Raw genomic sequence first — 26,479 nt, forward strand, 5'->3', positions numbered from 1 at the left:
GACATTTGCGGTATATTGGAGCGATTGTCTCTTTCGTTCTCTGCTTCCTCAACGTATTTTAGTCTACTGGCTTATTACATCTCTGTTCTTATTGCCCGGCAACATCCATCATAATATTGCCTGCAATTGAAGCAGAGGTTGAGAAAAGTGAGAAGTCACGGGCGAGTGAATTGTGGGGAAAGCCATCCAAGCTAGGTGCGAAGGCCCGTCCCAGCATAGGGCGAGCTTCCCATGGTTTTATTTCAAACGGATTTTTTTCCGTGATGGGCTCTTCTGATGAGTCCACTTTCTCTGTATGGTTATTATCCCCTGTCCCGTTCCACTCTGTTGTATATTTCCCTGCCGACAGGAGCATTTTGTCCGAGTATCTACAAACACGTTTACTTTTAGACACTCACGTTTCTATCTCCTCGCAGTCACCGTTGACGAAAGTATATTGAGGAGAGCTACCTGGCCAGTTTCAGTCAGTGCCATGATTCGGCACATGTAGCCTGTGGAACAGTAACAATTAGCCCCTAGGATATAAACATCATGAGCCGTTATCTAGAGGGGTAATGAAAAGTAATAAAGTCCTCACCTATATCACTAGTACCTAAACTAAAAATTAACATTCCCCAAGCCTACAAAATCCAAAACTAATAGTATGCACGTGAGGAGTAATGCAACATTCTACAATCTTACTAATGCTCTCAACCCTGCCTTTTTGCAAGGAGATATGATAGTAGAGGAGTGTGAAGATGACATTGCGTAAGATGCGCTTCATCTAAAATGGACCATGTGCTTGTGCACATGGGATACTCTCTGGGTATCAAAGGTGAATAGCAGCGCCCGCCCAGACGTACAACCAAGACATACTGTCGACTGAGACACAGCGAAAGTACGTGGCCGGTACTCTGGTGGTAACCATAGCAGATTCTTCGAGTTCCAAGTGATCCATGTGTGATCGACCACGCCATATCGTTGAGAGCGCACCACTTCTGGATCGGTTTCTGTCGGTCCTGCGTCCAAATTCAAAAAATAAATGGTACCATTATCAGTCTCAAGGTAAGAGTTAGGCATGTTGAATGACTTCAGATAGGCGATTCTGTCAACCTTAAGGGTCTTTAGGCATTGTCCGCTACTGACCTCCCACACTTTGATAGTTTTATCGTATGAGCCTGAGGCGAGGAGCTTCGAGTCATTAGAGAAGATGACTGAGCGGACTGAGCTGCTATGGCCCTTAAGTGTTTGGAGGCACTGGCCGTTGATATTCCATACTTTAATAGTCTCATCATCTGAGGCTGAGGCAAGGAGTTTTGAATTATGGGAGAAGGTGACTGCATAGACCCAGCCACTATGGCCCTTGAGCGTCCGGCACTGGCTGTTGCTGGCATCCCAGACCTTAACAGTCTCATCACCTGAGGCTGAGGCAAGGAGCTTTGAATCATGGGAGAAAGTAACTGAGCTAACATACATACTGTGACCATTAAAGGTTTGGAGGCATCTGCCATTGCTTATATCCCACACCTTGATGGTCTCATCATATGAGGCTGAGGCAAGGAGCTTTGAATCATGGGAGAAAGTAACTGAGCTAACATACATACTGTGACCATTAAAGGTTTGGAGGCATCTGCCATTGCTTATATCCCACACCTTGATGGTCTCATCATATGAGGCTGAGGCGAGGAGTTTTGAATCATGGGAAAAGGTGATGGAGTTGATTGGACCAGTATGGCCCTTAAGTATCTAGATGCATTGGCTGTTACTGACATCCCACACACTAGTGGTGTCATCGTATGAGACTGTGGCAAGGAGTTTTGAGTCAGGTGAGAAGATTGCGTAGCTCCAGCCGCTATGGTCTTTGAGTGTCTGTAGGCATTTGCTATTACTTGCATCCCACAGCTTAATAGTTCCATCGAGTGAGGCTGAGGCGATGAGCTTGGAATCATGCGAGAAGGTAACTGAGTGGACCCAGCTGCTATGAGCTTCAAATATCTGAAGGCTCCAGCTGTTACTTACATCCCACACCTTGATAGTCTCATCGCTTGAGGCGGAGGCAAGGAGCAGGGAATCATGGGAGAAGGTGACTGAGTGGATCAAGCCACTATGGCCCTCAAGTGTCTGGAGGTGTTGACCATTGCTGGCATCCCAAACCTTGATGGTCCCATCAGCTGAGGCGGAGGCGAGGAGTTTGGAACCATGTGAAAAGGCAACTGAGTGTACTGAGGTGCTATGGCCCTCAAGTATCTGGATACATTGGCCGTTGCTAGCGTCCCACACCCTCACAGTCTCATCGAATGATGCTGAGGCGAGGAGCTTCGAGTTATCAGAGAAGGTGACTGAGTAGACTGAGCTACTATGGCCCTTTAGTGTCTGGATACATTGGCCGTTGCTGACATCCCACACCCTCATGGTCTTGTTGAATGATGCTGAGGCAAGGAACATGGAACTATAGGAGATTGTGACTGAGTAAACTGAGCCACTGTGCCCCTGGAGGGTTTGAATGCACTGGCCATTGCTGGCATCCCATACCTTGACAGTCTCATTATCTGAGGCTGAGGCAAGGAGCTCTGAATTATGGGAGAAGGTGACTGCATAGACCCAGCCACTATGACCCTTAAAGGTTTAGATACACTGGCCGTTGCTGCTGGCATCCCACACCTTGATAGTGTTATCTTTTGAGGCTGAGGCGAGGAGCTTGGAATCATGGGAGAAGATAACTGAGTAAATTAAATCACTGTGGCCCTTAAGGGTTTGGATGCACTGGCTGTTGCTGGCATCCCACACCTTGATAGTGTTATCTTTTGAGGCTGAGGCGAGCAGCTTGGAATCATGGGAGAAGGTAGCAGACATGACCTCATTGCTATGGCCCTCCAGTACCTGTAGGCATCCACTCTAACTCTCTTCTGTAGTTGGTTTTCGGATTAGCCAGGCCGATTCCAAATTCCCAAATTGATTCCTTGTTATGCTGCTGGCTGGGCTAAATATGAGTGCTGCAGTGTATACTTGAAGAGGGTAATTCTCAATTACTGTTTTGTAGTATAGGACAAATCGTCGTGCATCTTGAAGTCTATTAGTTAGTGGCGAGTTCTCAGTTGTTCTCTAGATAACCATGTCAATACAGTTCTGTTACCGCATTGTTGATGAAACAAACCTTTAGCAAACGCTCAAGCCTCAGTATTGAAGTTACTCCGTTTGATAAGCTTTTTGACAGGCTAAGAGCTTCAAGCCAGTGAAGATAGTCTTGCTGCAAGAAATTACCGATTGAGCCGCTCTCCTGCAGGTCTTTGTTTGTGTTCTTGCTAGGAGAGCACTCGCTTAGGTGATCAACCCAGTAGACACACGCGTACTGTGTAGCAGCTAGCGGATCCTGGTCTGGCTTCTTGACTTGGTCAATTGGATAGCCGGGGGCAACTAGGCTGTAGATGTCGCGATGCAGTGTCCTGGCAATAGCTTGCAGTGATTTTGAGAAAATAGAATAGTGGATAGTGTCCGCTCCCTCAGGAAAGATCTCATTGAATGCTTCTCGCAGGAGGAAGTCCTTAGCTGACTGATGAACCAAGGAGATTGTACGTCCTCGGAGTGTCAGGAAAGAAGCACAAAGGCCTATAACTTCTGACAGAGATTCCTGGTCGTCTGGGAAATCCTTGGGTAAGTCGATACAAGATGTTAATTCATCCAATGTGATAGGACGGTAGCTGGTTGTCATGATACTGAGAAGAGACCTGCAGAGTTGGGCATCATCAGACTCGCTCATTTGTTCCCACATGCGTTTATAAAGCTTATCAAGGCCAGCAGGGAACTCTTTTAACTTCTTTAGAACATGTCTCTTTGGGACGGTAGTGAGTCCCCTGCAAGCCAGAGCTACCCAGAGGAAAGTGCCATTTGCCTTTGACTCCAAATGGTGTTGGACGGCATGCCGTACTTCAGGGCTGTACTTGTTCTTATCTGCTAGCTCATTTAACTTATGCTGAATAAATGAGTTGATAGCAGCCGACATAGTGTCCTTGTTTAACTCAAGATTTAATTCTATTTGATTCGTACCATTGAGGCCATTCTTAATGTTCGGCCAACTGCGGCTAGACACAACCCATTGAACGTGTGAATAAGCTGTTGACTTCTGCACTAGAAGATGAAGGAGTCGGCTCAAGTCTGTAGGCATTCGTTAAGCGCATCAATGATCAGGTAAGTGCTTTGCAAATGCGAGTCCTCAAGAATATTGGTGAAGACTCGAAGTAATGTGAACCAAGCATTCTCTCCCTCAAAGGAGACGTCGCTGATGTGTCTGATGAATGCAGGTTGTTGTTGCACGAGCATATATATGAGTCCCCGCAAGACTGCTGTAGCATTATTGAGGTGACTGTTAGTTGCTTGACAGAAAAAGTATGAGATGTTGGTGTCATGCATGGCTGTCTTAGATAGCTTATCAATGATCCCGCAGAGCAACATTGTCTTTCCCTTGCTAGGATCACCCTTGATCCAGAGAAGCTGGCTGCCTCTCCTGTCCCTCCATCTCTGAAAACCAACATGGTCCAACACCCAGCAGTATGAGTCTCTGAGAAGACCACCCTTGTCGTCTTCGATTCGGGCTTTGTTAAGGCTAGGATCAGTGGCTTGGAGAGCGTCTCGGCACCGCCGGTCCTTGGCATTGGACAAACGTTGCTCAGTCCTTTCTAGTATAGCTTTTTGGCTTTGAGATATGTCAACAAGCTGCTGGATATTATAGAGAATATTACTTAAGGCCTCGCGCGATCCTTCTGCGACCTTGGCCAGCTTCTTCAGTTGCTGAACACCTGTAGCGGATAAAGCTCTTTCAAACTTCTCCGCCAGTCTTGTCTCTTCCTCCTTCAGGAGTTTCAATTGATCACTCCAGTTGTCGTAGTTAATGACGCTCCTGAAATAATTTTTGGTCTGGTTGCGATAGAACCGTATGACGCTCTGCACCTGGAAGTTAATGATGAGCTTGTATAGGTCCAAAACACGCTTCATCAAATCAGCCTTTAAGCCAGGCTCCAAGTCGCTGGGTAAGAGGAGTGATTCCATCTCAATGTAGTAGTGCATCTGCGATGTGACATATGTAAGCCCCTCCCTGTTAGCAGCGTCGATAGCGGCCGGGTTCTTCAGGAGTGGGAGGATGAGTGAGATCCCTGCCATCACTGCTGGCGCATATGGCACATCCTTGATCGCATCTTTGATGTAGTCTTGGGCCAAATCCACAGCCTCACCAATCTTGCCTACCCTGTTCTGGACTTCGACTACATGGCCTAGAATTGTTAATTTGTTTTTGTTGTCTTCCATGTGTTTGAAGCCTAGTTCCGCTATCAGTTTTAGTTTCTCTCGACGCGCAGCCGCATTGTGCTGAGGGATTTGATTTCTGACATTGATGGCGTCTCCTTGCTGGTTTGGGATGGATTGGGAGTTTGCCTCGGCTATATTGCAGCGTCAGCGCTGTTGAGGAACAGCTTCATGATAATTAAACATACCGTTGATGAGTACTCTGGACAAAAGATCCTCATATGCGGACAGAAGCTCAGGTCGTTCCTGTTTTAAAGAGTCATATGCTTCGTCCCAGAGAGAAGTAGGAGAGTTTTCAGTGACTATTATATCTGTGGCTTGCTTCTGGATCGGATTCGGGGCAGCCACGCCAGCTGTTTCAGACACTCCTGTAGCCCTATTCTTTTTATTCTTCGTCCCTGTTAGGCATATCTTCTCGGAAGGAGCAGGGACCAAGGTGGAACGATTTGCGGTTGACTGTTTATCCATTGAGACTGTAAAGGTCGGCACTCCAACACTGTTAGAGTAGGAGACATGGCCTAGAAGGCGTCAATAGTCACAGGGATTGTCTGGTAGTTTGCCATACCAGCTGGATTTGCAGGCACATCTGCAGGCTTGTATTCTGCAAAATTATTTGACTCCTTTTCCTTCGCAGAATCCCTCTTAAAGACCTGTTTCCAACGACTCTTAACTGATCGTTTGCCGCTCATTGCTTGGTAAGAGCTCCGCTGAGCGAGCAGTGTCCTTTTGGATATGAGATATTGCACAACGGATGCGAGGGTGCTGGAATGCTTAGAGGTAGACTGAAGCTAGACGAATAGATGGTTTCGGGCTCTTCCAGTTTTGTAGAGGATAGGAAGGCTGCGCAGGGAAGTAGAACGTCACTAGGCAATTCGAACGAGGCACATGCACCACTATCTGCAGTGGGCCGACTTTGCCGCAGCTTCGCTCCCTTAAAACAGCAAGGAGAAAATCAGCTGTAATTAACACTGTTGATTCTTAGGAATAATGGCAGCCATCAGAAGCATACAGGGACTGCCAGAAGGCCACAAGGGGTGTGCGGGGGTTATTGAGGAAATTCAGGGTCAGCTTCAGGTGAGCTTCTGGACAAATTCAGGACAATCAGGTGAAGGGCGAAGGGGGTGAACAGGGTGAAGATAGGGCGGCGAGGGCGCTAAGCCCAACAGCGCAAAAATAAATTAATAAAAACATACAACATCTAAACTACGATGTACTTGTGCCTCAGGCGCACCCACAACCCGCGCCGGAGTGGGTGAGCTTGAGGCACAGATACACTTCAGCATAAAGATAAGCAGGATCCCTCAAGAGGGTGCCCCAGCCCAAGCCTTAGCCCATTTTCCAAAAGAAGGAAAGGCTGTGGCTATGCACTTAGAGTCTTATAGTCTAGACTCTCCTCCAATTAAGTTGCCTAGCTTAGCGCCTCTTGGATCAACGCCCCTCCTTAGGTGAATTTGTCCCCTCCAGGTGATGTATGCTCCAGGCTGGTGATGTATTCTCCAGCCATCATCACCTCACTACACTGCACCCACGCTAATCACCACCTTATTCAAGCGGCATCACCCCCCATCACCCGAGGGCACCCACCCGGGTATTGACCGCGTTGAAGCCACACGCCGGCCGGTTAGTAGTTGGTTGGGTGACCACCAGCGAATCCCAGCTGTTGTATGTTGGAGTTCACCCAATTTTTTTGATTCGTTGGGTTTAGCGCCCTCGCCGCCTTACCTTCACTCTCTTCACCCTGTTCACCTGAAGCTCACCTGAACCCCAATATTCTTCACCCAGTGAACCCCGCCCAACCCCTGTTCTGCTGACGTGTCCTCTTCCAGGGCTCTCCTGTTGCACTATCCTACTTTTGATCACATCTATCGCTGCCAAGATCCAGGCCAGAGATCGCCGCAAAACGGGCACCATCGCACTATTCAGCCCACCTTATCTAGGAAGAATTGTTCTGGGTCCAAGATGCAAGCTGTCGGAGGCAGCAGGCCGACCGCCTTTCGTCTAAACCAGTACTTGACTCCTCTTTGGTTACGCCTGGCCCTGTCGGAAACAATAATGTCAACTATGTTTTCGGATCTGAAATGCTTTGGATGATGCATTGTACCCTGCAAGCTTTCTCATGATGCTCTATAGGAACTTTTAGTCCATTACACACTCGAACGCCTAACTTCAGGTCTACTAGTGAAGTGGGAGAATGCAGGCCATCCGTACATGCACATTCTATATCGCTGAGCGGATTGGAGGATCGCCCCGAGGAAGCTATGCCTATCGCGGGTCTTTAAAGGCTCAACTGATCACCATAGGAGAGTTTTGGCAACTATACAATCGGCTAATGCCACAGAGGAAACGGCTACTTTACAACCTTTGCAGGCGTGCGCGAGATGAACTTGACTGCAAGCGAGCCACCTTCACATTGCGCGGTAGCTCGACACCACAGTCTATGACGCGAACCAAAAAAGGAAAAAAAATTCCAGATTGAATAGCAGATGCTTTCCGCAGCAAGACTCCTGGAGGAACCCACGTGTCAATCGTCGAGGTGGCGGCGAATGAACAAGCATCTTTTTGTGGCAGTGCACATGTGGCTGGTAAACTCCTAAGGTGTCACATGTGGTGGTCAGTGATATTTGCGGCTCCTTAACACCACCTTTCAAAATCCATGTAGCCAGTTTAAAGTCAACCAGCTCCCTCAGCAATCCATTTACTTTTAATGTATCTATCATAATCTCTCTTTTATTTTATTCTCCAGTAAATGTGGAGGTCACGGCATTGTTTAGTTCCGTTGATGCTTGTCACGAGACTACCAGAACTTCTTTAGTCGGCATGTGGGCCCAACTCCCAATAGCCCCTCACTAGGAAGGCCTTTCTTCCCTGATAAAACATCGCGCGATGTTGCGTTTCTGCTTATCCCCACGATAAAACCACAGATAAAGCTCTATTACCAGGCTCAACACTGGAAGGACTGTAAGCAGACATACCTAAAATGAACTCTTCAAGGTTACTGACAGTGCTGGGACACGATTAGCTCCGACAACATATACGCCGCTAGCAGGGTACGCTCAGGATGTCGGAAACGTCAGTATCACCAAACAATCCAGTCAGAATCCTATCGCCTTCAGACACGCTACGACCATGTGCAAATGCCATAGTCGAAATGACTCACACGGTTATCGCAAGCTCCGAATCTCCTGACCCTGCGACGAGGTTCAAACTTGGAGAGGAATTTGCGCCAGTAATAAAGGAAGCGACGCGGCTCTATCAAGAGGTGGGGAATACCCGAATATGTCCATAACCCCGCCTAATAAATCATTAGATGAAGTCATTGTCAGTATCTCCTGAGACGTCCTCTCACGGTGCGGTTTTTCAGAAAAGCCCTTACGTCGGACGACTACACGATACTATTGTGGTGCCTATAGAGAATATGAGTGGTGTTAAAGTTACTGTCCGGGACACGGCCGGAAATGCCGCAGAGGTTGACTGGACATGGAGGAATTTCCTATTCGCCTCGCGTCTCACGTATGTAGACATTGAGAAGGGAAAAAAGGTTGGTGCTGTGGTAGTTCATTTTCCTAGAAAAGGGTAGGGCGACTAAAGCAGACCCGGTTATCCATCTCAAAACTATGCCACTCGTATGTTGGTATGCATAGGAGATTTTGTCGGCCCTTGATACCATGGCGATAATCTTCCCCATTAAACAGAAGGACGGGAAGTCATTTCATGGGAGCCTATATGAAGCCTGCTAGTGCACATGCCATTTTAGAAATATGACTAGGAATCACGTCGCCTGTGACTTCTAGGTGCGCTGCACACTGTCGGTCTGAAGCCCACAACAGATCCCTTGCCCAGATTTCCTTGGGTCCTCTCAGTTCCCGCAAATGAACTGCGACCATGAATCGACATCTCCTGCTACCTCTGAGTTGATAATTCCACAGCCAAAGACATGATCCATGCTGTCCAGCTGGCATATCTGATTGATTCCTCTTGGAGTCCTAGGCAGTACTTGATCATTCACGATTGAGAACTGTGACCAAGAATCAACATCGCCCGCGGCCTCAAGCTGGGGAGTATTGTCTGATATCGCCGCAAAGTGGAAAGTGGCTGGTTGGCCAGCTTCCAGTAGCGTTGCTGGTGGGGATTGACCACTCGAAAGCTGGAACTGTGACCAAGAATCGACATCTCCAGTGGACTCTGTGTGGGCGGCGGTACTCGATACTTTTCGATTATCTTCTGCGGGTGCGGTGGATTCACGTTGGCTATCCGACACAAAGCACGACCACGCGTCTACATCGCCTGGATTCCGCTCAAAACACATTCCAGGTTGTGTTGCTCCGATGGTGTTGCCCTGCAGCCCTGGTGTTTGAAGGTTCTGGGTCGAGCACGGCCAGTTAGATATATCCAAGTCCGAAGCGCTGCAGGGGAAGAAGGACCAGGAGTCTACATCCGCATTCAGCGGGACTCCTCCAACTGAAATTGGGTCCGAATGGTCTAAGACGGTGTTAGAATTCTGTCTTTGTTTGTCTGTGTACCTGTTTGAACTGACTCTCAGAGGTAGATGCCTTTGTGTATTGCTCTAGTGGGCCTACCCATAGCAGATCTTCAAGTGGTAGATTTCCTTGCGCGAGTGACAGGGCCCCAGCGGTATCACAATGCGAACCTGAACATTACAATCCGCATTTGTAAAGATTAGGAAGAGCCTTACTAGGTGATTTAGAGGGATTCAAGATTGTGTTAATTGGTGGGAGAACACCCTGCTGACCGCTCGCTGTACGGTTGTCAGTGTATTGACTCGGACCGGATTCTGGGTGTTTTATTAACCTTTTGAATACACCACCTTTGAGCACCCATCCTCCCCTATGATCTGATCGGGTTTAGGTGACGTTGTAACCCCAATAGCTGCTTCATAGTTTCTACTGTTCCGGGTTTCGGCGGTCGTCAACTGGTTTGGTAGATAAGAGAATAATACATTTCCAGAAACGTCATTAGTGATACGACGCCTTTTTCCTGCCCGGTCGTCATGAATTTCAAGACACTGATCAAGAGGGGCAGCTGTCTCGGGTGTACCAAAGTCCGGGGTTCTTTTGGATGATGGAAATGTGCTGCCAGTCATCAGAATAGGGTCTCTGACCTGGGCCTTCAAGTTAAGAAACCTTTCCACTGGTTGCATATGTGCGGAATCGAGTGAAGGTCCTGAACGACCTTCATTTGGATATCCATTGAAAAAGATATCAATGGGCGGGAGGGGACCACGCTGGTGACTTTGCTTATGGTTAGACTGCTCATGGATTTCTGTACTTGTTGGAGTGGTTTGCATTTCTCTATGTTCTGCACAGTCCTGGCGTTCCGGTAGCGCAGAGCATTTCACCTGGTCATGAAATGTTGGTGCTGATAGACCGTAATAATTAACGTTGCTGTTAGGGAAAAAGAGCGGGAAAGGGCCAGCTCCTTGTTGACAAAGCTTGTACTCGCACGTGAGGTTTCTAGCAAGACCTGTAAATACTCGTGTTAGCTTGGCATGAACGCATCGGAAATGGAAAGTTATACTTTCTGTTGGTGAGTCAAGGCCTTTCTTTGATATTGGAAAAGCTAAAGAGGGCTCCGACTCCCAGTGGGCTTCCTTTCCTAGTGGCGCCGCTACCCACTCTTCGCTTCGAGCTATGGGCGTATAAGCATCATAAGGAAGTAATGTTGGCAGGGTAACTCACTAGGTGCAATATGGTCATGAAGAGATGTCTGCGGGCTAGGGAGCAGGACGAGCCCTTCCAGTGTTCGACTGGCAATGTTCAAGATCAAGTCTGTTAAACAGTAGGTTAAGATTCCGTGCACCACCTGATGAGCTTCTATATCGCAAGCAAGCCGATGAATGCCTCTTCTCAGAAGAGAGGAGACCAGGGATTTCCGTCTTGTTTCTTGCTTCTTCGGCACATGGTGGAACCAACTGCTGACTATGTCAGTCAAAGTAAATCAGGAAGCGCGTAAGCTCACGCACAAATATTCGGTTTTGTCCGGAAGCAGAAATAAAATCCCCACACCACCAAGGTCGAGTGTTAGTAGATGATAGCGTTCTCCTTTCCTTACCCAATCACGTATTTCCTTCGCAGAAACACGTTCACAGGAGGGTAGTATTTCTGAATGGTTGACAATGTTTTCAAGTACAATGGAAGTATGATGAACAGTCAATTCCGCGGAATTACTTGCACGTTTGAGCCCCAGCCAACACTGTTTGAACAAAATGTACCACAGAACAGCACATATCCGGAACTGAATTCGGTCTTCGACATGAAGAACACGACGGCGGGGGTCCCTCAGCGGCAGTGAATCGTTAAACGTGCGAAGGACATAACAAGTCTTTGCGAGTAAACTTCGGTAAACTGTGCTTGGTGCCCCTGTACATTGTTTGAGGAACTCCCCGGGAAGTTTCCAGCTCTTCATCTTCTGTTTCAAGTTGATTGGTAGTGTAATAGGTGAGATTTCAGCAGCAAGGCGGTCGACTGCATTTGAAGGAGGAACTTTGGGAAAGACCAGGTCTTCGCAATTGATGTTCTGATTAGTTAGCGCTTTAGCTCTCCTTTCTATTGTATGCATTGTTACCTCCTTTTGACTTGAATATAAAGGGGCATATTTCTTCTTTGCTTCATTGTCGACCTTGTCACAAAGCCCTGAAAGATTGGCCATCGTTTGAATGTAGTCCATCAGTACTGGTGATGCCAGAAGGAAGGAAAGAGGGAATGAGTTGATGGATTGACGATAGATTATGCACCAGAACCCTCTTGGTTGACCATGACCGACTTCCCCTCATCTTGTTGTAGGGGCTTGACAAGGTTTCCATTGGCTGCCCTACATTAACCAGTCATCTTGCGAGTGCGGTCATCAGGAGGCGTGTGGGTCTATTCCTGTTTCCCACTTCTTTGTCTATTGATTAACCAGGTCGCCAATCAGGCATAAGGATTCTTGTTGGTTCGTACAGAATGCGAAATTGCCCAACTAAGGTCCCCGGGTACGCTGTCTCTCTAACTACTATAATTTTAGACTACCTTCAAGTGTTGCGGACCCAAGCTAACAAGCCAAACCTGACCCACTGGCCCGCTCTACCGTATTTGCCGCAATTGTATCAAGCTTTCCCACCAGATCCATTACCGGATTGCTCGTCCTTTGGCCCATATCAGCATACTTGAGACGAAATATTGCGTCCTGGCGCAGGCCATCGCTAGACATATCACATGAATCTTGTTACTGACAAGGATTACTATTGACTACATCCAAATATAGACTAAAGGAAAGAACACGGTAAAATTGGCAACTGTGGATGGTACATACATGACAGTACGCGTCCATTACTCTAAATACCCTCCAACCCGCGCCAACCATGAAACACTGTGGCGTCAGTGGCCTCAGTTCTGAGCCCAGGTCGCAAGAATTGTCGTGGCGCCGAAAACAATTGCTAGGAAGCTCAGGGATCTCCTCTCCGAGAGACACCTTAAAGAGCGATTGAACAGTGACGGCGACGTGCTCTCCATATTAAAAGAACTCAATGCCTGATGTAAAGAATGTGCGTTCCGAAATCCTCCTTGTGTCCAGCATTTTTCAATTATTGGGCCGACCCACAGACCGTTTGTGCTAGGAAGGGATGTTCGACGGGGCCAAGTGGCTCGGCCATCATCAGGGGCGTTATCTTTGAAGAGATCAAAATCACACTTAGACCCTGTTACAACTTCGTACATTACTGCTCCGAGTTGTCCGATATCTGTCTGTATTGAGAACCCGTTATCGTCGGCTGCTTCCATAACTGTATCCAGCGGTAGAACAGATGCTTCGGTGAAGTCGCACAGTTTGACGGAGAGATCAGAATCAAGGAGGAAGTTGCGAGTAGCAATATCCGCCACAAGCACACGTTTATCATGGATCTGCGCCAGTGTACGTGCCATTTGACGGAACCATGACATCTGGAGTGTCAGAGGAGGCTTATTTCTTTCCAGGTAGGCGCGAAGGTCGCCGTTTTCCATGTAGGCGAGTTGAGTAGCATTCGTGGAGAAGCCGATACAAGGCACAACACCATCAATTTGATCATTTCCGATCCAAGTGGAATTCAGTCGACGGTAGACTTCTTGCTCTCGCTGAATGACCTCAACATTCACCTCAACATCATCTTCGGAACTCCATGGATGCCTTAAAGGCGTCTTGACTGCTAGCCCATCACGCAACATCACAACGCCTGACCTTCCATATCCTAGAATTTCGCTGTCGGGTATAGCTTGACCGTCAAGGTCTATAAACAAAGAAGATGCCATTGTAGGATCGATTTTCACGAAGGCTCTTATGAGGGACTGAATATGTATTGTGACTGAGAGCTGGAAACATAAAACCACAAGGTTTGTGGCCCCTTCTTATATCTACAGGAAGGAAATCCACAAGTCACGTGATAAAACGCCAAGAATCCAGCCACAGAGCAAGTGAACCGCTGTTGTCACACTTTTACGATTTCTACCCTCGTCACTTATGGTTGGACGTCGCACGTGGTTTACGAAACTGGTTTCGAGGCCGGCTTAGCAATCAAACCGTGTTGTCAAGACAATGTATTCAAGCTGCATAAAAACTGCACTAGTAGAGAGATCATCGCCAAGTATATGTTGAATATAAAGGCGCAAATAAAGAATCCGACCATCAAAAGCTTCCCAGCTCTGTTTTGCTATCCAATGCTTGGGATCAAGGCATCTTGCCTTGGTCCATTTTTGTCGTGATAGTGCCAGCAGTGGTTTCCTACCGGTCAAGCTCCAACCTTAACACTTTGACCAAGCGAACCACTACCACCTGCATTTCCGGGCCTGGATTGGTGTTGTCTGGCTTTGGGTTTTGAGTGCGATGCCTTGGGCAATCCACTTTTCGCCGAGTAGAACTCGTTTCCGTCGTTGGAATAGGGTTGGGGCACGCGCTCCCCCTTCGGCCGGCCTCGATACACCATTGGACATGGTCCTCGGTCGGGTCAAAAAGGATACAGTTTCCTTGAGACTTCCCTTTGCAGTCGGGGAATCTGGCTGGGGTTTTCCATCTTTGCCAGCACATTTCTGTATCGTTTATCAGCATAAATTCAAAATCAATTAAATGAGGATATTCACCGAAGAGATTTGGCCTGTTTTGATGGTGGTGGTAATGGAATTGTGCTATCAATGCCTGTTCGCTTTGTACAGAATCAGCAGAGATTGACGCCATATTTATAGCTATTTTTACATATGGTCGCTGTCAAGGTGTACTTCGCATGGAGATGTGCGTCATAGCCAATGAAAAATTACGTGACCAGGATTCTCAATGTTGATGCAGTGGGAAATGGCTTTAGGGGATGGTGTTGGGCATGCGGAGTATACGGGAAAGGCCTAAGCGTAAAATGTCATTAAGTCTTCGCGCGCGAAGATCCATCCAGACATGGTCAGTGACACTCCGCTAGTGTCTTCTAAGATGCTAGGTAGTTAGTGCCTCCTAGGAAGCGCTAGGTTATTAGTGCTTCCTAGGAAGCGCTAGCTGCTAGTGCCTCCTTCTAGGAAGCGCTAAGTTTTTAGTGGCTCCTAGGAAGCGCTAAGTTGTTAGTGCCTCCTAGGAAGCGCTAGTCCCCAGCTGCATCCATAGCCCTAGTTCGCAGATACCTAGTTCGTATTGATTGGGCAATCAGACTGGGATAAACTTGAGAAAGAGTGAAGATGGTTTAATGAGCGTGGTATATTGCTCCAGCTGGTTATGAAGAGCTTGTGTATGAAGTTTAACTTTCCTAATTTGTGTAATTGCCGCACCCAGGACACTACTCTTCGAATTGAGTGCTCCAGGAGCCGCACGAGATTGGATGATATTGCTCTACTTACCATTTCAGCCAGTCCAAAATAATTCAAGTGTGGGGAGTCCAGGGGTTCTATCTTGCGTCCTGCTTCACTACCAAAAACCATAATTCCAATCTCATTATCAGGACTTGTAGTACAGTACGGTGGCCGTAGGAACCCATTGCTTCCAGGAACTTTCCCAAGGTAAGAGTGAATTGATATTCACTGCCAAGTAAATAACCTGATACAGTCGCGATAACCGCCCATGCGTTGCGAAATGATCTTAAAAGGAACCCATCCCAAAGCCGTAGACATTACACCGGCTTTCCACATCCGCCTGGCTGATTCCTCTCAATACCATCAAGTTCTACGCAACGTTTGGCAAGATTCGCCGTCAGTATGGCCTGTACTCAAGTCGTATCTGTCTTACTGTCTTGGATAGGGGCTGCGATCGGACGTCAAAGTCAAGCTAGCCCTGCCAGGTCTCAGCGAGCGCAGCCGAGCTCTGCAACTCAATACGAAGGACATATTGTGGCTGCTCAAGTGCCAGCCTATATGTCTCCACCTGCCATGAAAGTGTCAGACAAAGGTATATCATGCTCTAGCACTAATGATCACATTCACCTGGTGCATGGCACGTTGAGCCCAAGTTAACAGGCCTCGTTTCAGAATACCATCCCGGCACACGTCTGGCAGAATACGACCAAGACCAAACGGACACTATGCACGAAACTCAAATAACCGACTCACGTCAGGAGGTTGTTAGCGGAGACACAGAGGAGAGTCCTTCGACTACATCATCGATCATAGACTTGGACGGACTGATCGACGAGAGCCCACGGCCACCCAGGGACTCCTTCCAAGTGTGGATAGCACACTCCACCAAAATAATGCAACCTGAACTCCGAGAAAATTCTAGCAAGGAGGATTCTAGCGATTGGTTAATCATACCGCGAAAGCCTTGAGAAGGAGTGGAATACTGTCTGGCGGAGAGGTTGACCACCAAGTTCGACTTTCGGAATAATTGTAAAATTAGAGCACTCAGAACACCAATTCAAAAATTAAGTTATTCATGCCCGCACGAGATGATGTTGCTGTACCTACCTTTTTCTAGCCAGTCCAAAATGATTCGAGTGTGGGAGTCCACGGATTCGACCCTGCGTCCTGTGCTTCACTACCTGAAATCTCATTATCAGGACACTAAGGACCGCAACTTGATCTATAAATGCCAGCCTTATCTGGAGTGCTCACCGCAATCTGGCACAGACCAGTTCATCTTTTCAGCATGCTCTCTTCCGGAGTGAAATTTGCCTGGGCAAACATGTTCTACTTCACAAACCTGCTTGAATCCTGGAAAGCGTCCTCATCTGCATCAGGTGGCGGACAGTCGCCAGCTTTTCAGGCTACCAATGAAATTATTTCGAACTACCAGAGCATGATGATTAAATCGAACTCTGGAAAAATGGAGGATACCGCGTCGTGCAAGCCCAGTTCAGCAGATCCAATTCAAGACGTTGTCGCAGCCGAGATGAACTTTGGGATATCTTACATCAGAGACTACCACGGCATTGAGATCACAGAGGGCCAGTTTTGTATCCTATTTACAGCTCGTCTCCAGCGTCTCCCCGACAAGCTCTATCTCATATCCTGCCCGCAATTGATTCACGCACCTAATTTGACTTCTGATAACCGGGAATTACTTCGAGTCAGACTCGATGCTGCTGCAGACTCAATACGAAAAGAAGAGTGGGACAAGCTCAAGAGTCGTTACGACATTGTCAAAAAGGAGTGGTTTATTGTTTCCGATGAGTAGGAAGAACAAGAGATTTAGTTTTATTACCTGGTTTTTCAAAACGAGACAACCCGGATGTAGTCAGGTTTTATCTGAAGTGTATTTGGAAAGCTCTGGTACAGGTCTACAAAGGGATTATTGGATATGATTGGAAGAGCTAGCTCCTTTTACAAAAGCTCAACTTTTAGTTTTATACTTTCTTGTATTTTATCCTCCAGACACTAGCTTTGAGAATTGAAACTTGCGAGTACCCCAGCCATCTGTTCCGGACACCGGAGGCATATATAGGAGCCTGATCACAAAGCACATAACTCAATGTGGTTCGAAGAGTCTCTCCACATAGTCTCCATTCTCTACATAATGTGGTTCGAAATGGCTTTCTACTTTGTCGCCGTTCTCTATCTAATATGGTTCCTATTTATCTTTCTTCTTTTATGCGCCTATTACTATCTAGCACCGGTTAAGAGTCCAAGGAAGCAAGCAAAGCCTGCGTCAACAGATGAGACAGGCTGTAGCTCCGGAGGAGCTAGTGCGAGTACCTTCAGAGCGACTCCTTCAATTGCAACAATGACCGAGGATGATACTGATTTTGGGCTTTCTTGTGCTGGAGTGTACTTTGCGCACAATTATCCACCCAGTAAGGCACCCAAGTGTCAGTACATCACACTTGCTGACCAGAGCTCTACTAGCGACGATATTTATCCTCATGAGTGAGCCAACCTACTACTTGGCACCAGCACCAACATCTCCTGCCGTTCTTGCCGAATGCCAGCGCATTTTTCCATGTAGTTGGAACCAACTCTCTTACGGTCAATGCTATATAGTGTTGATGAGGATGTCTCGGACAGAAACAGAGGAAGGAGAGCTTGGCCATTTCATTCGGAAAAGAATCAGAGATCTACTCGCCAATGAGGAATTCAAGGAGAGCTTAGACGGCCAACTTGCATGCATTGCCATTCATCTACAACGACCTGTTTGCGTCCGAGACTCTGAAGAGGCTGAAGTTACTGAGGGAGTGCTTGAAGAGCTTCTCCCTGTCTATGACAGCAACAGAGTCATCAGGACATGGATGATTAGAGTATCTGCACGACGACACTACGAGGGTTCGATCACTCATACTGGGACAATCAGTGAGCTTTTTACCACATTGTCAAAGACGAAGTCTTTCGAACAATTCTAGGGCTTACTCGAAGAGGTTGATTATCTGCTACACTCAAGGCCAAAGCAAAACATTCCTGTTTCTAGCGTAGCAACTTAGCCAATATCATTCCCTTCCTTTCCCTGCAGACGTTTCCCTCCGTTCATACCAGTCGATCATAAGCACCTCCTTTTCTCTCGCATTAACCTGTTTCAGTCATTAATGCGGCAACTATACGGAGTAAAAAAGTTGGGTAAAAGAAATAAATTTGGTAATGAAAATAGAAAGAAAACTAAGAAAAAAGTAAAATAAAACAAAATAAACGCACGGGGCCCGAGGGTACAGGAGCAAGATCCCAAGTTAGAACTATTCGGTCAGGATGTTGGCTGCCAGCACCTGAATTACCAAGTCCACTCACTGTAATGTAAATCATTACTGCGCTTGGATCATCTATGCGCCATGCTTGACAATCACATCCCTGATCGAGAATATTCCCTGCTCTACCAGTGGAGTCGCGGAGGGCGAGAAGCCTAGTACCTCCAATGCACCAACCGCCCCCAATCAAGCAGCCATGTTGGAAAAGAGACTGGGGCGTGCTATACTTGCTGGACAGTATAAGTGTTATAAACCCTCTATGCCAGAAGCAGAACTCTATTCAACCTAACTCTTAATTCTCCTTCTGTCTTCTCTGCTTGACCACGGACACTCATTCAGACAGCGTCGAGCCACAATCAATCTTCTCAGCAGTCTAAGATCACGGACACAGTCAGCTACAGTATAGCCACAACTTGAAACCAGGACAATGTCTTCAGCAGCACCCCTAGTCCATCAGTCAGTTCCACAGTCGCGCCTAAGCTTCGAACAATTGCTTCTAATCATCGGTTACCTTCTTACGACCTACGATGTGCCATACAAACTTCATAATTCGAACCAGATACGTGATATCCTTCGTCGTCCGGAAGTCGAGTGGCAACCAAGAATCGGGACTGAACTGTACGGGAACCTTAAAAGAAGGATTTGGGATCGACAGAATATTGAGGCATGGGATATCCTCTGCAGAGCAGTTACCAAAGTCCATGAAGGGAGGTTAACAAAGAGGGATGCGCGAGACAAATTGCGATGGTTGCTGTGGAGGCTTCAGCAGATTTCAAAGGACGCAATTGATGAGTTTGTTCTGGGAGATAGACCTCAAGAGGGACCACAGCTTGGATGGAGGTTCAATATCACCCTGCTCGGTATCAGTGTCGCGGTGCTTCCCTTTGAACCTGTTCTTCCCAATGACTTGACGTCCCTAACACCCGATCAACTCGAAACCATGGAAAGGAATCTGAATAGCTCAGATCTCTTCCGAGATGATCCGCTTGATAGGAGGCGCCTTGAAACTACCCTTGAATCGATTTGGGACATCCTCCAAGATTCAAAACGACTTCAATTCATTCTAAGTGGCTCTGAGCCCCTGCCTCACGAAGAGGCTGGCAGTCATTCGCACTTCCATCCCATAGGTCATCGTGGTTCGCAGCCTGCGTATGAGGTGCCAAAGGCCAGCAACAATGTTGAATGCGGATCCAGTCACACATGGTTGGCGGCCCATGTGGATCATCAGGACACTATGAGCGGAGATACTCAGTTCAAGTTGGCATTAGACCATTTCCATGAATATCGACTACAACCGGAGGCCATACAGTATCAGGTTGAGATTCAGCGGAGACTAAGTGACCTAGAGAGTGACGTTCAACTCATTAAGAACAAACTGGGGATGTAATTAGGATATCCTTGCGTCTCTCTTTCTTTCTTTCCTTCCTTTTTCTTTTTACTATGTGTGTGAGTGTTTTGCTCTTTTCCTAGAATAGTGGGGTGGTCGTGAAGATAGGCCCAAGGGAGTCAATGAAGGGGATTGGCAACAAAGGATCTTGATTAGCCCTAGTATCCGCATCACCAACTTGAAACAGTGGGAACAAATTGTGCAATGTTCATTGAACCTATGTGCTATGCGTGCTGCCTGGAAAGTGTACCAACAATCGAGCAAGCAACCTACTGGCGGAGACCATAGCATTTACGATACATCCACCCTTAGAAACTAGCTCGAAAATAATACCAGGGTCAGAAAGGCTAACTAGTCCCTCAGTAGTATGCAAAGGACTTTGCCACTGCTGGCGTGGATTGGCTGCAACCACTTTGTGGCTCACAGACCACAGCCAGGAGCAGAATCCTTGTCTTGAGAGAAGGAACAAAAGAAAGAAAAAGCGAAGGGAGAGAATGAGTGTCACAAAATACGGCTGAACAGTTATATAGAGGTGTCCCGTCCCACCCCAAAGCCCTCTACATATTCCACTTCACTTTTACTCCAAATGAAGCATCGGATTAGGCGTCCTGAGTCGGTCTTTGGACGCACAGATCAAGAATACTCTGTGAAGAGAAGGTTCTTGCCCAGAATTTACTGAGGAATCAAACCAACTACCTGAGCGGCAAGTGTATTTCATTCCTACCGTTCCCTGTTCAGTCGCCTTCTATCGAGTTCACCCCTCCCTCGGCTATGCCCTTGCATCTGCTGGACCACTGCTGACTCACCTGGAGGCTCTTACTCTGAAACCATTGAGAAGCATGACATCGGCCCCAATTCCCGCCCAGTCCCTCAAATGCCCAGCGAGCTTGATACATGTATTCGGGAGCGACCGGCTGACAATCTGCCAGCGCGGCCTTGGCATGATAACTATACACACAGCAACACACATCGGATGGCCATTGAGAGCTTTTTGAATCCTTCCCCGCCAGCAGCAACACCCATTTTCCCGGATTTGCTGCCGATTGCGAAGCTCCTACTTCCACCCGAATGTCCGCCAAAAACAAGTTCACCAGATACGACCTATAGGTGCATAACGTGCTACCGGATATATCGAAAGCGTGCCGCGCTCCAGTATCATATCGGAACAGTACATTTGCCTATATATCCTGTACGTCATCTTAGTCGTCTTTAGGGTAGATACGCTTACAGGATTTGCCTAGGTCAAATTCAGTCCTCAGACCAAACCATGGCCACCACTCACTTGCGTTTGTGGTCGGTTGGTTTGCTCGTGGAACGAGGACTTATTGTGCTTCAGCAATCATTGCTGCGGCAAATGGCGGGCCCCTACTGTCTCAGACCGTCTACTTCTTCGTGCACTGGAACAGACCATCGATTCCTTCAGATCCCGAATCAATCAGGAATTCCCAAGACTTACGCATGAGCTTGTTGACCGCTTAGCTCGCGCACAACTTCGTCAATTCGGGCGTGTCATCGAAAATATTGGGAAACACGCACAAACAGCTGTCCACAATGGTTGCAACAAATATTGTTTTACGAACAGCCTGCCCCGTGAGGTCGTCGATGCCTTCCGAGGTAGTTATACCTCTCCCTTTTTCGTCTCCTCATTAAGCCTGGACAAATTATCCGGTATGTTCGAATGCCCCTGCTGCTTGCAGGTAAAAGTCAATACACCGTATCACATTCGAGCACACCTGCAATTCTTAATTTGCATGCATCCAGGTTGCAGCAGCACCTTCATAAATAAAACCGGGTGGTTCCATCATGTCTCCAGACTCCATCGTCAATCATGGTGGGGGTGCGGACTCTGCGACTATGACACCAATTGGGAACAGTGTATGCGTGAACACCTGTTTCGTTCGCACGAGTTAAGTCCATCTGAGGTACAGTCAGCACTTACCAGCAACTGCCGGTACAACGCTGATAAAGACATCAAACAAATATGCTATTTCTGTGACACACGGTACACTTGTGAAGGCCTAGGGGACCATTTGACAGAGCATATGAAGCATATCACATCACTACTATTTTGACCTGATGAAAGAGCTCGAGCTTAATGAAGTATTTCTGCTGGACTATTTTGTTTCTTGCTTAGCGCTACTGTTGAACTTCCTCATGTCACTTGCTATCCCTTCTTTTCCATGTTGTTTGAGTCTACACAGACGAAAGTTATATTCCGATGGTCAATTTGTGAGATTACACTGGGATCGTTCCAACTTGGTCACGTCGACTATGGGATTGTTACACTAGTAATCCTTCCACCTCACAAGGGTCCTCTGTTGTCATATCCTTTATTGTGCACTCAGTGTGCGTTGCCTTGTTCTGATTCTGGCTATTCATCGTGCAATTCACTTTGATGTTACAAGCTTCTGTGTATTGCGGATCGAACTGACCCTTCTACGTCCCAGCCATAGACCTGATCATTCAAGCTCTTTACCCGTCTAGTGACTATGGGTCTCTGTCAGTATAGGCTGCTTGTAACAAGAATATCACTTACATAATCCGGGACACTTATTAAGCGCCCAGAGCAAACAATAGCTCACATAGACGGCCGGTCGTTTGGAATTGAGCATGCGCTTGTCAAGGGCTTCACCTGTGGCTGCGATTCTCTCAACCCGTTCGTGGCGGATATGATAATACAGTAGCAAGCTGCGGTCAATGGCATCTGATGTCAGACTACCGTTCTGTTCTTCGGCATAGCACCTCACAGTCGTTACACTGAGTAGTAAGGCGAGGGTCTGTGCATCTTCTAAATTCTGCGAAACTCCTTGCCCACTGGTAGGCGACATTGCATGGGCTGCATCCCCAACAAGGACGATCCCCCTTTCACCCCAAGTAGGCAATTTGGGAACAGTCATGATGTCATAAACACGTCCTGGTCCTGCTTTAGAAATAATGTTCCGAACCACGGGATCCTTCCAGTGCCCATGGCGCTCAAGTAGATACCGGGGATTGCTAGAACAGGGGTCCTGCTTTGGAAAGATGGACAGCCATGTCAGCAAGTGTGGGCCACCAGCAGAATAGGAAAAGATCCCATCTATGCCGATCGTGAAGTGCATGGCATCCTTCCTCTCCTGGAGTTCTGGGTATCCTGCTATATCCATACAGCCACCGACCCATGCATAACCACTAGCCAAGTCAGTGAATTCAGCCGCGGCGTGCGCTTCCATGGGCAGTCCTCACCTATGTCTGGGGGAGAATCTGTCTGGCCCGAGAAGGTGCTTCCTCACAATACTGTGTACGCCATCCGCTCCGATGACAAGATCGGTTTCCACGACGGAGTCCTCTAGCTGTACAAGGACCTTTCCGGTACTTGTATCACGTCCGATACCCCTGACCTCACAATAGGAGACGACATCCCCTGCTTCTATCATTAGAACTTTCCACAAAGCATGTCGGCTAATCGAGACGCAAAATTCATAAGCATGACGTCCTGTTCGCAGATTTGCGAGTGGCCATCCGTTGGTGCCATGGATCGAAAAGTGATTGCACACGGAACCGTCACGAAGTACTTTATCCAAGAGCCCCAGGTCCTTGAGCACTCGTAGACCATTGGCTGAGACCCCCACGCCGGCTCCTTGTGGACTTGAGAGATGACGCTTCTCGTAGATATGTATCTCATGCGAATCGGGAAAAGGAAGGTGCCTCTTAAGAAACAAGTAAGTAGCAAGGCCAGATATGCCAGCACCAACGATGACAATCTTCATCATGAACAGAGTAGGGGAATAAGGTTGGCTCTAGGGCCCGGCAAGTAAGAATGTGCACCAGAAGGAAGACGGCCTCTTTATAATTTACTGCGTGTTGTATTACTTTCTGTATGAAGCACGGCTGGCCATTCATCATACCCAACTAGAAGTAAAATTGAAGCACAGTCGGAAGAAGCACAGTCGAAATTTATTTGGGAAAGATTGCATAATACTACACATGGGCAAATGGCAAAAGGTGCTTTTTGCTGGCGCCGAGGGCCACCGATATCCCTTCCGTGGCCACGCTTTCAGAACCAGTAAAGCCCGCCGCGTCATCCCTCCACGAATGAAATCACCCAAGCTCAACAACAATCATATTCATATACGCTCAAATGTCAGTGTCAAAATTTCTCTTTCTACTCCGTTGTTGTTTGATTGAACTCCAAGCACTTAGTGAAGAAGACGGTTCTGGTGCAGCGAAATTCCTCAACAACCATGGTCATTAGATTGAGTAGTTGGAGGGCGAAACGCCCACGGCGATTAAGATTCTCTTTTAGAAAAACTGCACTTCGTCTCCTGGCCTTCAGTATATAAGAGCCATCTACTCGAGAATAAATCGCTCCCAGGCGCCTGCTCAGCCTAATGATGTTGGCTGAAAGGTTCTTTAGTAACAGTACGTCTGATATTAACCAATACGAGTTACTGTTCGCTCAAAGCAACGAATTGGCTTCAACAGCTTCCTAATCCACAATGCAGCCGGGACGTGCCAGTAAAAGCGCTACAAGCCACCACGCATTCCTATCTCTATCAAAAGCGCCAATACGATCGTCGAACGGACAAAATATCAAATCACACTCGTTCTGTACTCGTCTTCTGTCGTTGGTGCATTTGAGGGTTACCTGGTTGGAAAGGCAGTTCAAGAAGATCGACGACATGCTCCATCTTGTTTTGGATAACTTCAGTTATTCCCTTTCGGATACGTTTGTTTGCAGAAACTGTCGAGTTAGTCCGAGAACCTTGGTATGTTGAGGGGATAATTCACCTGTTACCAGAGAGGTTCCGCTTTGGCGCCAAAAATCCGTCGATACTACCTTCCAAGGATCGATTTCTCCAGAGAGCTTCCAGATGCGATCATGTTTACTATTCCACGGTTCTGGGTGTTCAGAGTTATTCGAACGGCTTGGCAAATAGAGGCCGAACCGAAGTATCTGGTCTTCATTAGCACCGGCCCCCTACAAGTGTGGATAGGACATGCATAGGATTCCTGATCTTGCAAAAGGAGCTGGTCCATCCACTGATAGACCCAATTGAGGTTTGCTGGTAATTATTTTAGAAAGTATCAAATCAAAGATTGAAAGGTTTACTCACACTTATCGTCAAGCTCCCACGCCACAAATATACGTTTCGGGCGATGGTTGAGCAGTTCCCGGATATAAGGAATCTGAGCAGCGATGCCAATTCCTGACGCAACTAGGAGGACATTGTTGTACGACGACAAATCAATCCGTTCACCATATGGCCCGTCAATCCATGTGAGGAACTCTCTGCCCGGATGGTCCACGAGGCTCTGGGTAAACCCGTCCTTCTTCTGGACCAAAATGGAAATGCTCGTCGCCTTCCCTTGTTTGTTCAGTTCCCACCATGTCACTGTGAACGGATGACTGTAAAACATCGAGAAGGGGCTAACCCCGGGCATCCAAATATAGACCGTCATACCAGCATGGACGGTAAAGGGCCTATTGACAGGTATGACGACCTGAGCCCAGCCGTCACCCCTGTGAACCTGAGCTCTTGAGCCAAATTGTTTGAGTGTGATATTCCGCACAAGGAGTATGGCCCAATGCAGCAGGGTGGTCCCAATAAGGATGCCACTGCCAACTACCATGTATATCTGGGCAAAAGCCTTCTGGAGGCGTACGTGACGCCAAACGGCAACCAATGCCGCCAGGGCAAGGATATAGTGCATCTTGATGAATATTTCATAGAGATATCCCCGAATGATTAAAAGCGCGATAGATAAGCAGAACGCGGAAAGTGCCTGTGCACGTCAGCATAGCTATCTTAATGCAACATTTTAGACCTTACCAATAATCCATAGAACTGGACAGGGTGCTCTGGTGACCACCCCCGATTTCGGATGGTGAGGGTGGTATGTAGGGCTGTTTGGATGCAGGTCATTATGCCAAGTGTCCCATGCATGCCGACATACGATCGAATAGGCAGACCTAACAGGTCTGAGACTAGACTCAGTCTGCCGGCAACCACCAAAGGAACAAAATTAAGAACAGCAAGGTTCCCAGCACGAGCCGCTATTGACGATAGAGAATCAGTCTTTATGAAGTTGCAGGTAAGCGTTCCTGCCCAGTAGATAGATTGGAGTAGGACCCAGCATCTCGAGCGAGTACGAAATACTTGGGGGTAAATGAGGTGCCTGAGTACGAAGAAAATAATTTTGCGGTAGAGATATCCACCCAGCCAGACAATGCCCAGTGGCCAGTGTTGCCGTTGGGCCCAGACGCGGATAATTCGAGATACCAGGAGCCACAAAATGATACCACCCATGGCACAGGCGTATAATTGAGATGGATTCATTTTCCTCTTTGTGTTTGAAATTTGGTAGTGAGGATTCAGCCCAATTTATAGGATGGGCAAGGAAAGACTGCCCGAGTTCGCTGTTTATTTTTAGAGATCGTGGGCGTTATGAGAGCTATTTTCGGATCTTGCAAATGACTCAAATACTATCTTCAGGCGCCTGTCCCTCAATATAGGTCGCATCGGGTGCTGAGCTCGTGGGCGATTAAGGATACTAATTTCAGGAAAGGCTTCCTTGGAAGCGCCCACGACATTATCTTGCCATTTTTAACATTCGTGGGCGCAACCACGACAACTAAATAACATATAAAGCGAGGACTTGCTCCCTCTAGCTTCTTCTTCAATCCATTCTCACCTTTCAACAACGATAGAAAATCGCAAAGGAGTAATACCGCTCTTCTT

At 47.5% G+C, this 26,479-nt stretch overlaps 12 protein-coding genes across 12 annotated transcripts; 6 read left to right on the forward strand and 6 right to left on the reverse strand.

The window, feature by feature from the left end:
- Positions 1–529: 529 nt before the first annotated feature.
- Positions 530–5,277, reverse strand: P174DRAFT_461979 (WD40 repeat-like protein; the record flags this gene model as incomplete). Its single annotated transcript, XM_024830072.1, has 11 exons — positions 530–577; positions 856–1,236; positions 1,258–1,725; positions 1,750–1,881; positions 2,266–2,520; positions 2,641–2,859; positions 3,134–3,366; positions 3,553–4,099; positions 4,210–4,339; positions 4,427–4,620; positions 4,744–5,277. 11 exons carry the CDS (start codon positions 5,275–5,277, stop codon positions 530–532), a joined length of 3,141 nt encoding a protein of 1,046 aa, XP_024679995.1.
- Positions 5,278–8,011: 2,734 nt separating this feature from the next.
- On the forward strand, positions 8,012–8,991 carry P174DRAFT_238068 (uncharacterized protein). Its single transcript, XM_024821424.1, has 3 exons — positions 8,012–8,232; positions 8,294–8,533; positions 8,582–8,991. Exons 2-3 carry the CDS (start codon positions 8,333–8,335, stop codon positions 8,849–8,851), a joined length of 471 nt encoding a protein of 156 aa, XP_024679996.1. The 5' UTR covers positions 8,012–8,232; positions 8,294–8,332; the 3' UTR covers positions 8,852–8,991.
- Positions 8,992–9,766: 775 nt separating this feature from the next.
- On the reverse strand, positions 9,767–10,760 carry P174DRAFT_238051 (uncharacterized protein). Its single transcript, XM_024821423.1, has one exon. The coding sequence runs from the start codon at positions 10,577–10,579 to the stop codon at positions 10,079–10,081; it is 501 nt and encodes a 166-aa protein (XP_024679997.1). The 5' UTR covers positions 10,580–10,760; the 3' UTR covers positions 9,767–10,078.
- A 469-nt stretch (positions 10,761–11,229) lies between these two features.
- P174DRAFT_373973 (uncharacterized protein) lies at positions 11,230–13,553 on the reverse strand (the record flags this gene model as incomplete). Its single annotated transcript, XM_024822544.1, has 2 exons — positions 11,230–11,808; positions 12,867–13,553. 2 exons carry the CDS (start codon positions 13,551–13,553, stop codon positions 11,230–11,232), a joined length of 1,266 nt encoding a protein of 421 aa, XP_024679998.1.
- Positions 13,554–13,821: 268 nt separating this feature from the next.
- P174DRAFT_392615 (uncharacterized protein) lies at positions 13,822–14,658 on the reverse strand. The gene is made up of 2 exons (XM_024823562.1): positions 14,379–14,658; positions 13,822–14,327 (listed from the first exon to the last, which is right to left on the reverse strand). Exons 1-2 carry the CDS (start codon positions 14,470–14,472, stop codon positions 14,023–14,025), a joined length of 399 nt encoding a protein of 132 aa, XP_024679999.1. The 5' UTR covers positions 14,473–14,658; the 3' UTR covers positions 13,822–14,022.
- Positions 14,659–15,467: 809 nt separating this feature from the next.
- P174DRAFT_374918 (uncharacterized protein) lies at positions 15,468–16,033 on the forward strand (the record flags this gene model as incomplete). Its single annotated transcript, XM_024822598.1, has 2 exons — positions 15,468–15,657; positions 15,765–16,033. 2 exons carry the CDS (start codon positions 15,468–15,470, stop codon positions 16,031–16,033), a joined length of 459 nt encoding a protein of 152 aa, XP_024680000.1.
- Positions 16,034–16,293: 260 nt separating this feature from the next.
- On the forward strand, positions 16,294–16,881 carry P174DRAFT_461982 (uncharacterized protein; the record flags this gene model as incomplete). The annotated part of the gene is made up of 1 exon (XM_024830073.1): positions 16,294–16,881. The coding sequence occupies one exon, from the start codon at positions 16,294–16,296 to the stop codon at positions 16,879–16,881; it is 588 nt and encodes a 195-aa protein (XP_024680001.1).
- Positions 16,882–17,171: 290 nt separating this feature from the next.
- Positions 17,172–18,040, forward strand: P174DRAFT_491237 (uncharacterized protein; the record flags this gene model as incomplete). Its single annotated transcript, XM_024830823.1, has 2 exons — positions 17,172–17,497; positions 17,685–18,040. Exons 1-2 carry the CDS (start codon positions 17,176–17,178, stop codon positions 18,038–18,040), a joined length of 678 nt encoding a protein of 225 aa, XP_024680002.1. The 5' UTR covers positions 17,172–17,175.
- A 760-nt stretch (positions 18,041–18,800) lies between these two features.
- On the forward strand, positions 18,801–19,760 carry P174DRAFT_432863 (uncharacterized protein; the record flags this gene model as incomplete). The annotated part of the gene is made up of 1 exon (XM_024825777.1): positions 18,801–19,760. The coding sequence occupies one exon, from the start codon at positions 18,801–18,803 to the stop codon at positions 19,758–19,760; it is 960 nt and encodes a 319-aa protein (XP_024680003.1).
- Positions 19,761–20,634: 874 nt separating this feature from the next.
- P174DRAFT_374203 (uncharacterized protein) lies at positions 20,635–21,832 on the forward strand (the record flags this gene model as incomplete). Its single annotated transcript, XM_024822564.1, has 3 exons — positions 20,635–20,949; positions 21,020–21,591; positions 21,703–21,832. 3 exons carry the CDS (start codon positions 20,635–20,637, stop codon positions 21,830–21,832), a joined length of 1,017 nt encoding a protein of 338 aa, XP_024680004.1.
- A 456-nt stretch (positions 21,833–22,288) lies between these two features.
- Positions 22,289–23,173, reverse strand: P174DRAFT_461983 (FAD-dependent oxidoreductase; the record flags this gene model as incomplete). Its single annotated transcript, XM_024830074.1, has 2 exons — positions 22,289–22,928; positions 22,983–23,173. 2 exons carry the CDS (start codon positions 23,171–23,173, stop codon positions 22,289–22,291), a joined length of 831 nt encoding a protein of 276 aa, XP_024680005.1.
- A 978-nt stretch (positions 23,174–24,151) lies between these two features.
- P174DRAFT_443419 (ferric reductase family protein) lies at positions 24,152–26,082 on the reverse strand. Its single transcript, XM_024827821.1, has 5 exons — positions 25,571–26,082; positions 24,854–25,523; positions 24,741–24,802; positions 24,528–24,693; positions 24,152–24,480 (listed from the first exon to the last, which is right to left on the reverse strand). Exons 1-5 carry the CDS (start codon positions 26,075–26,077, stop codon positions 24,335–24,337), a joined length of 1,551 nt encoding a protein of 516 aa, XP_024680006.1. The 5' UTR covers positions 26,078–26,082; the 3' UTR covers positions 24,152–24,334.
- Between the last annotated feature and the right edge of the window lie 397 nt (positions 26,083–26,479).

Source organism: Aspergillus novofumigatus (genome assembly GCF_002847465.1).
Source record: "Aspergillus novofumigatus IBT 16806 chromosome Unknown P174scaffold_6, whole genome shotgun sequence".
Lineage (NCBI taxonomy): Eukaryota > Fungi > Ascomycota > Eurotiomycetes > Eurotiales > Aspergillaceae > Aspergillus > Aspergillus novofumigatus.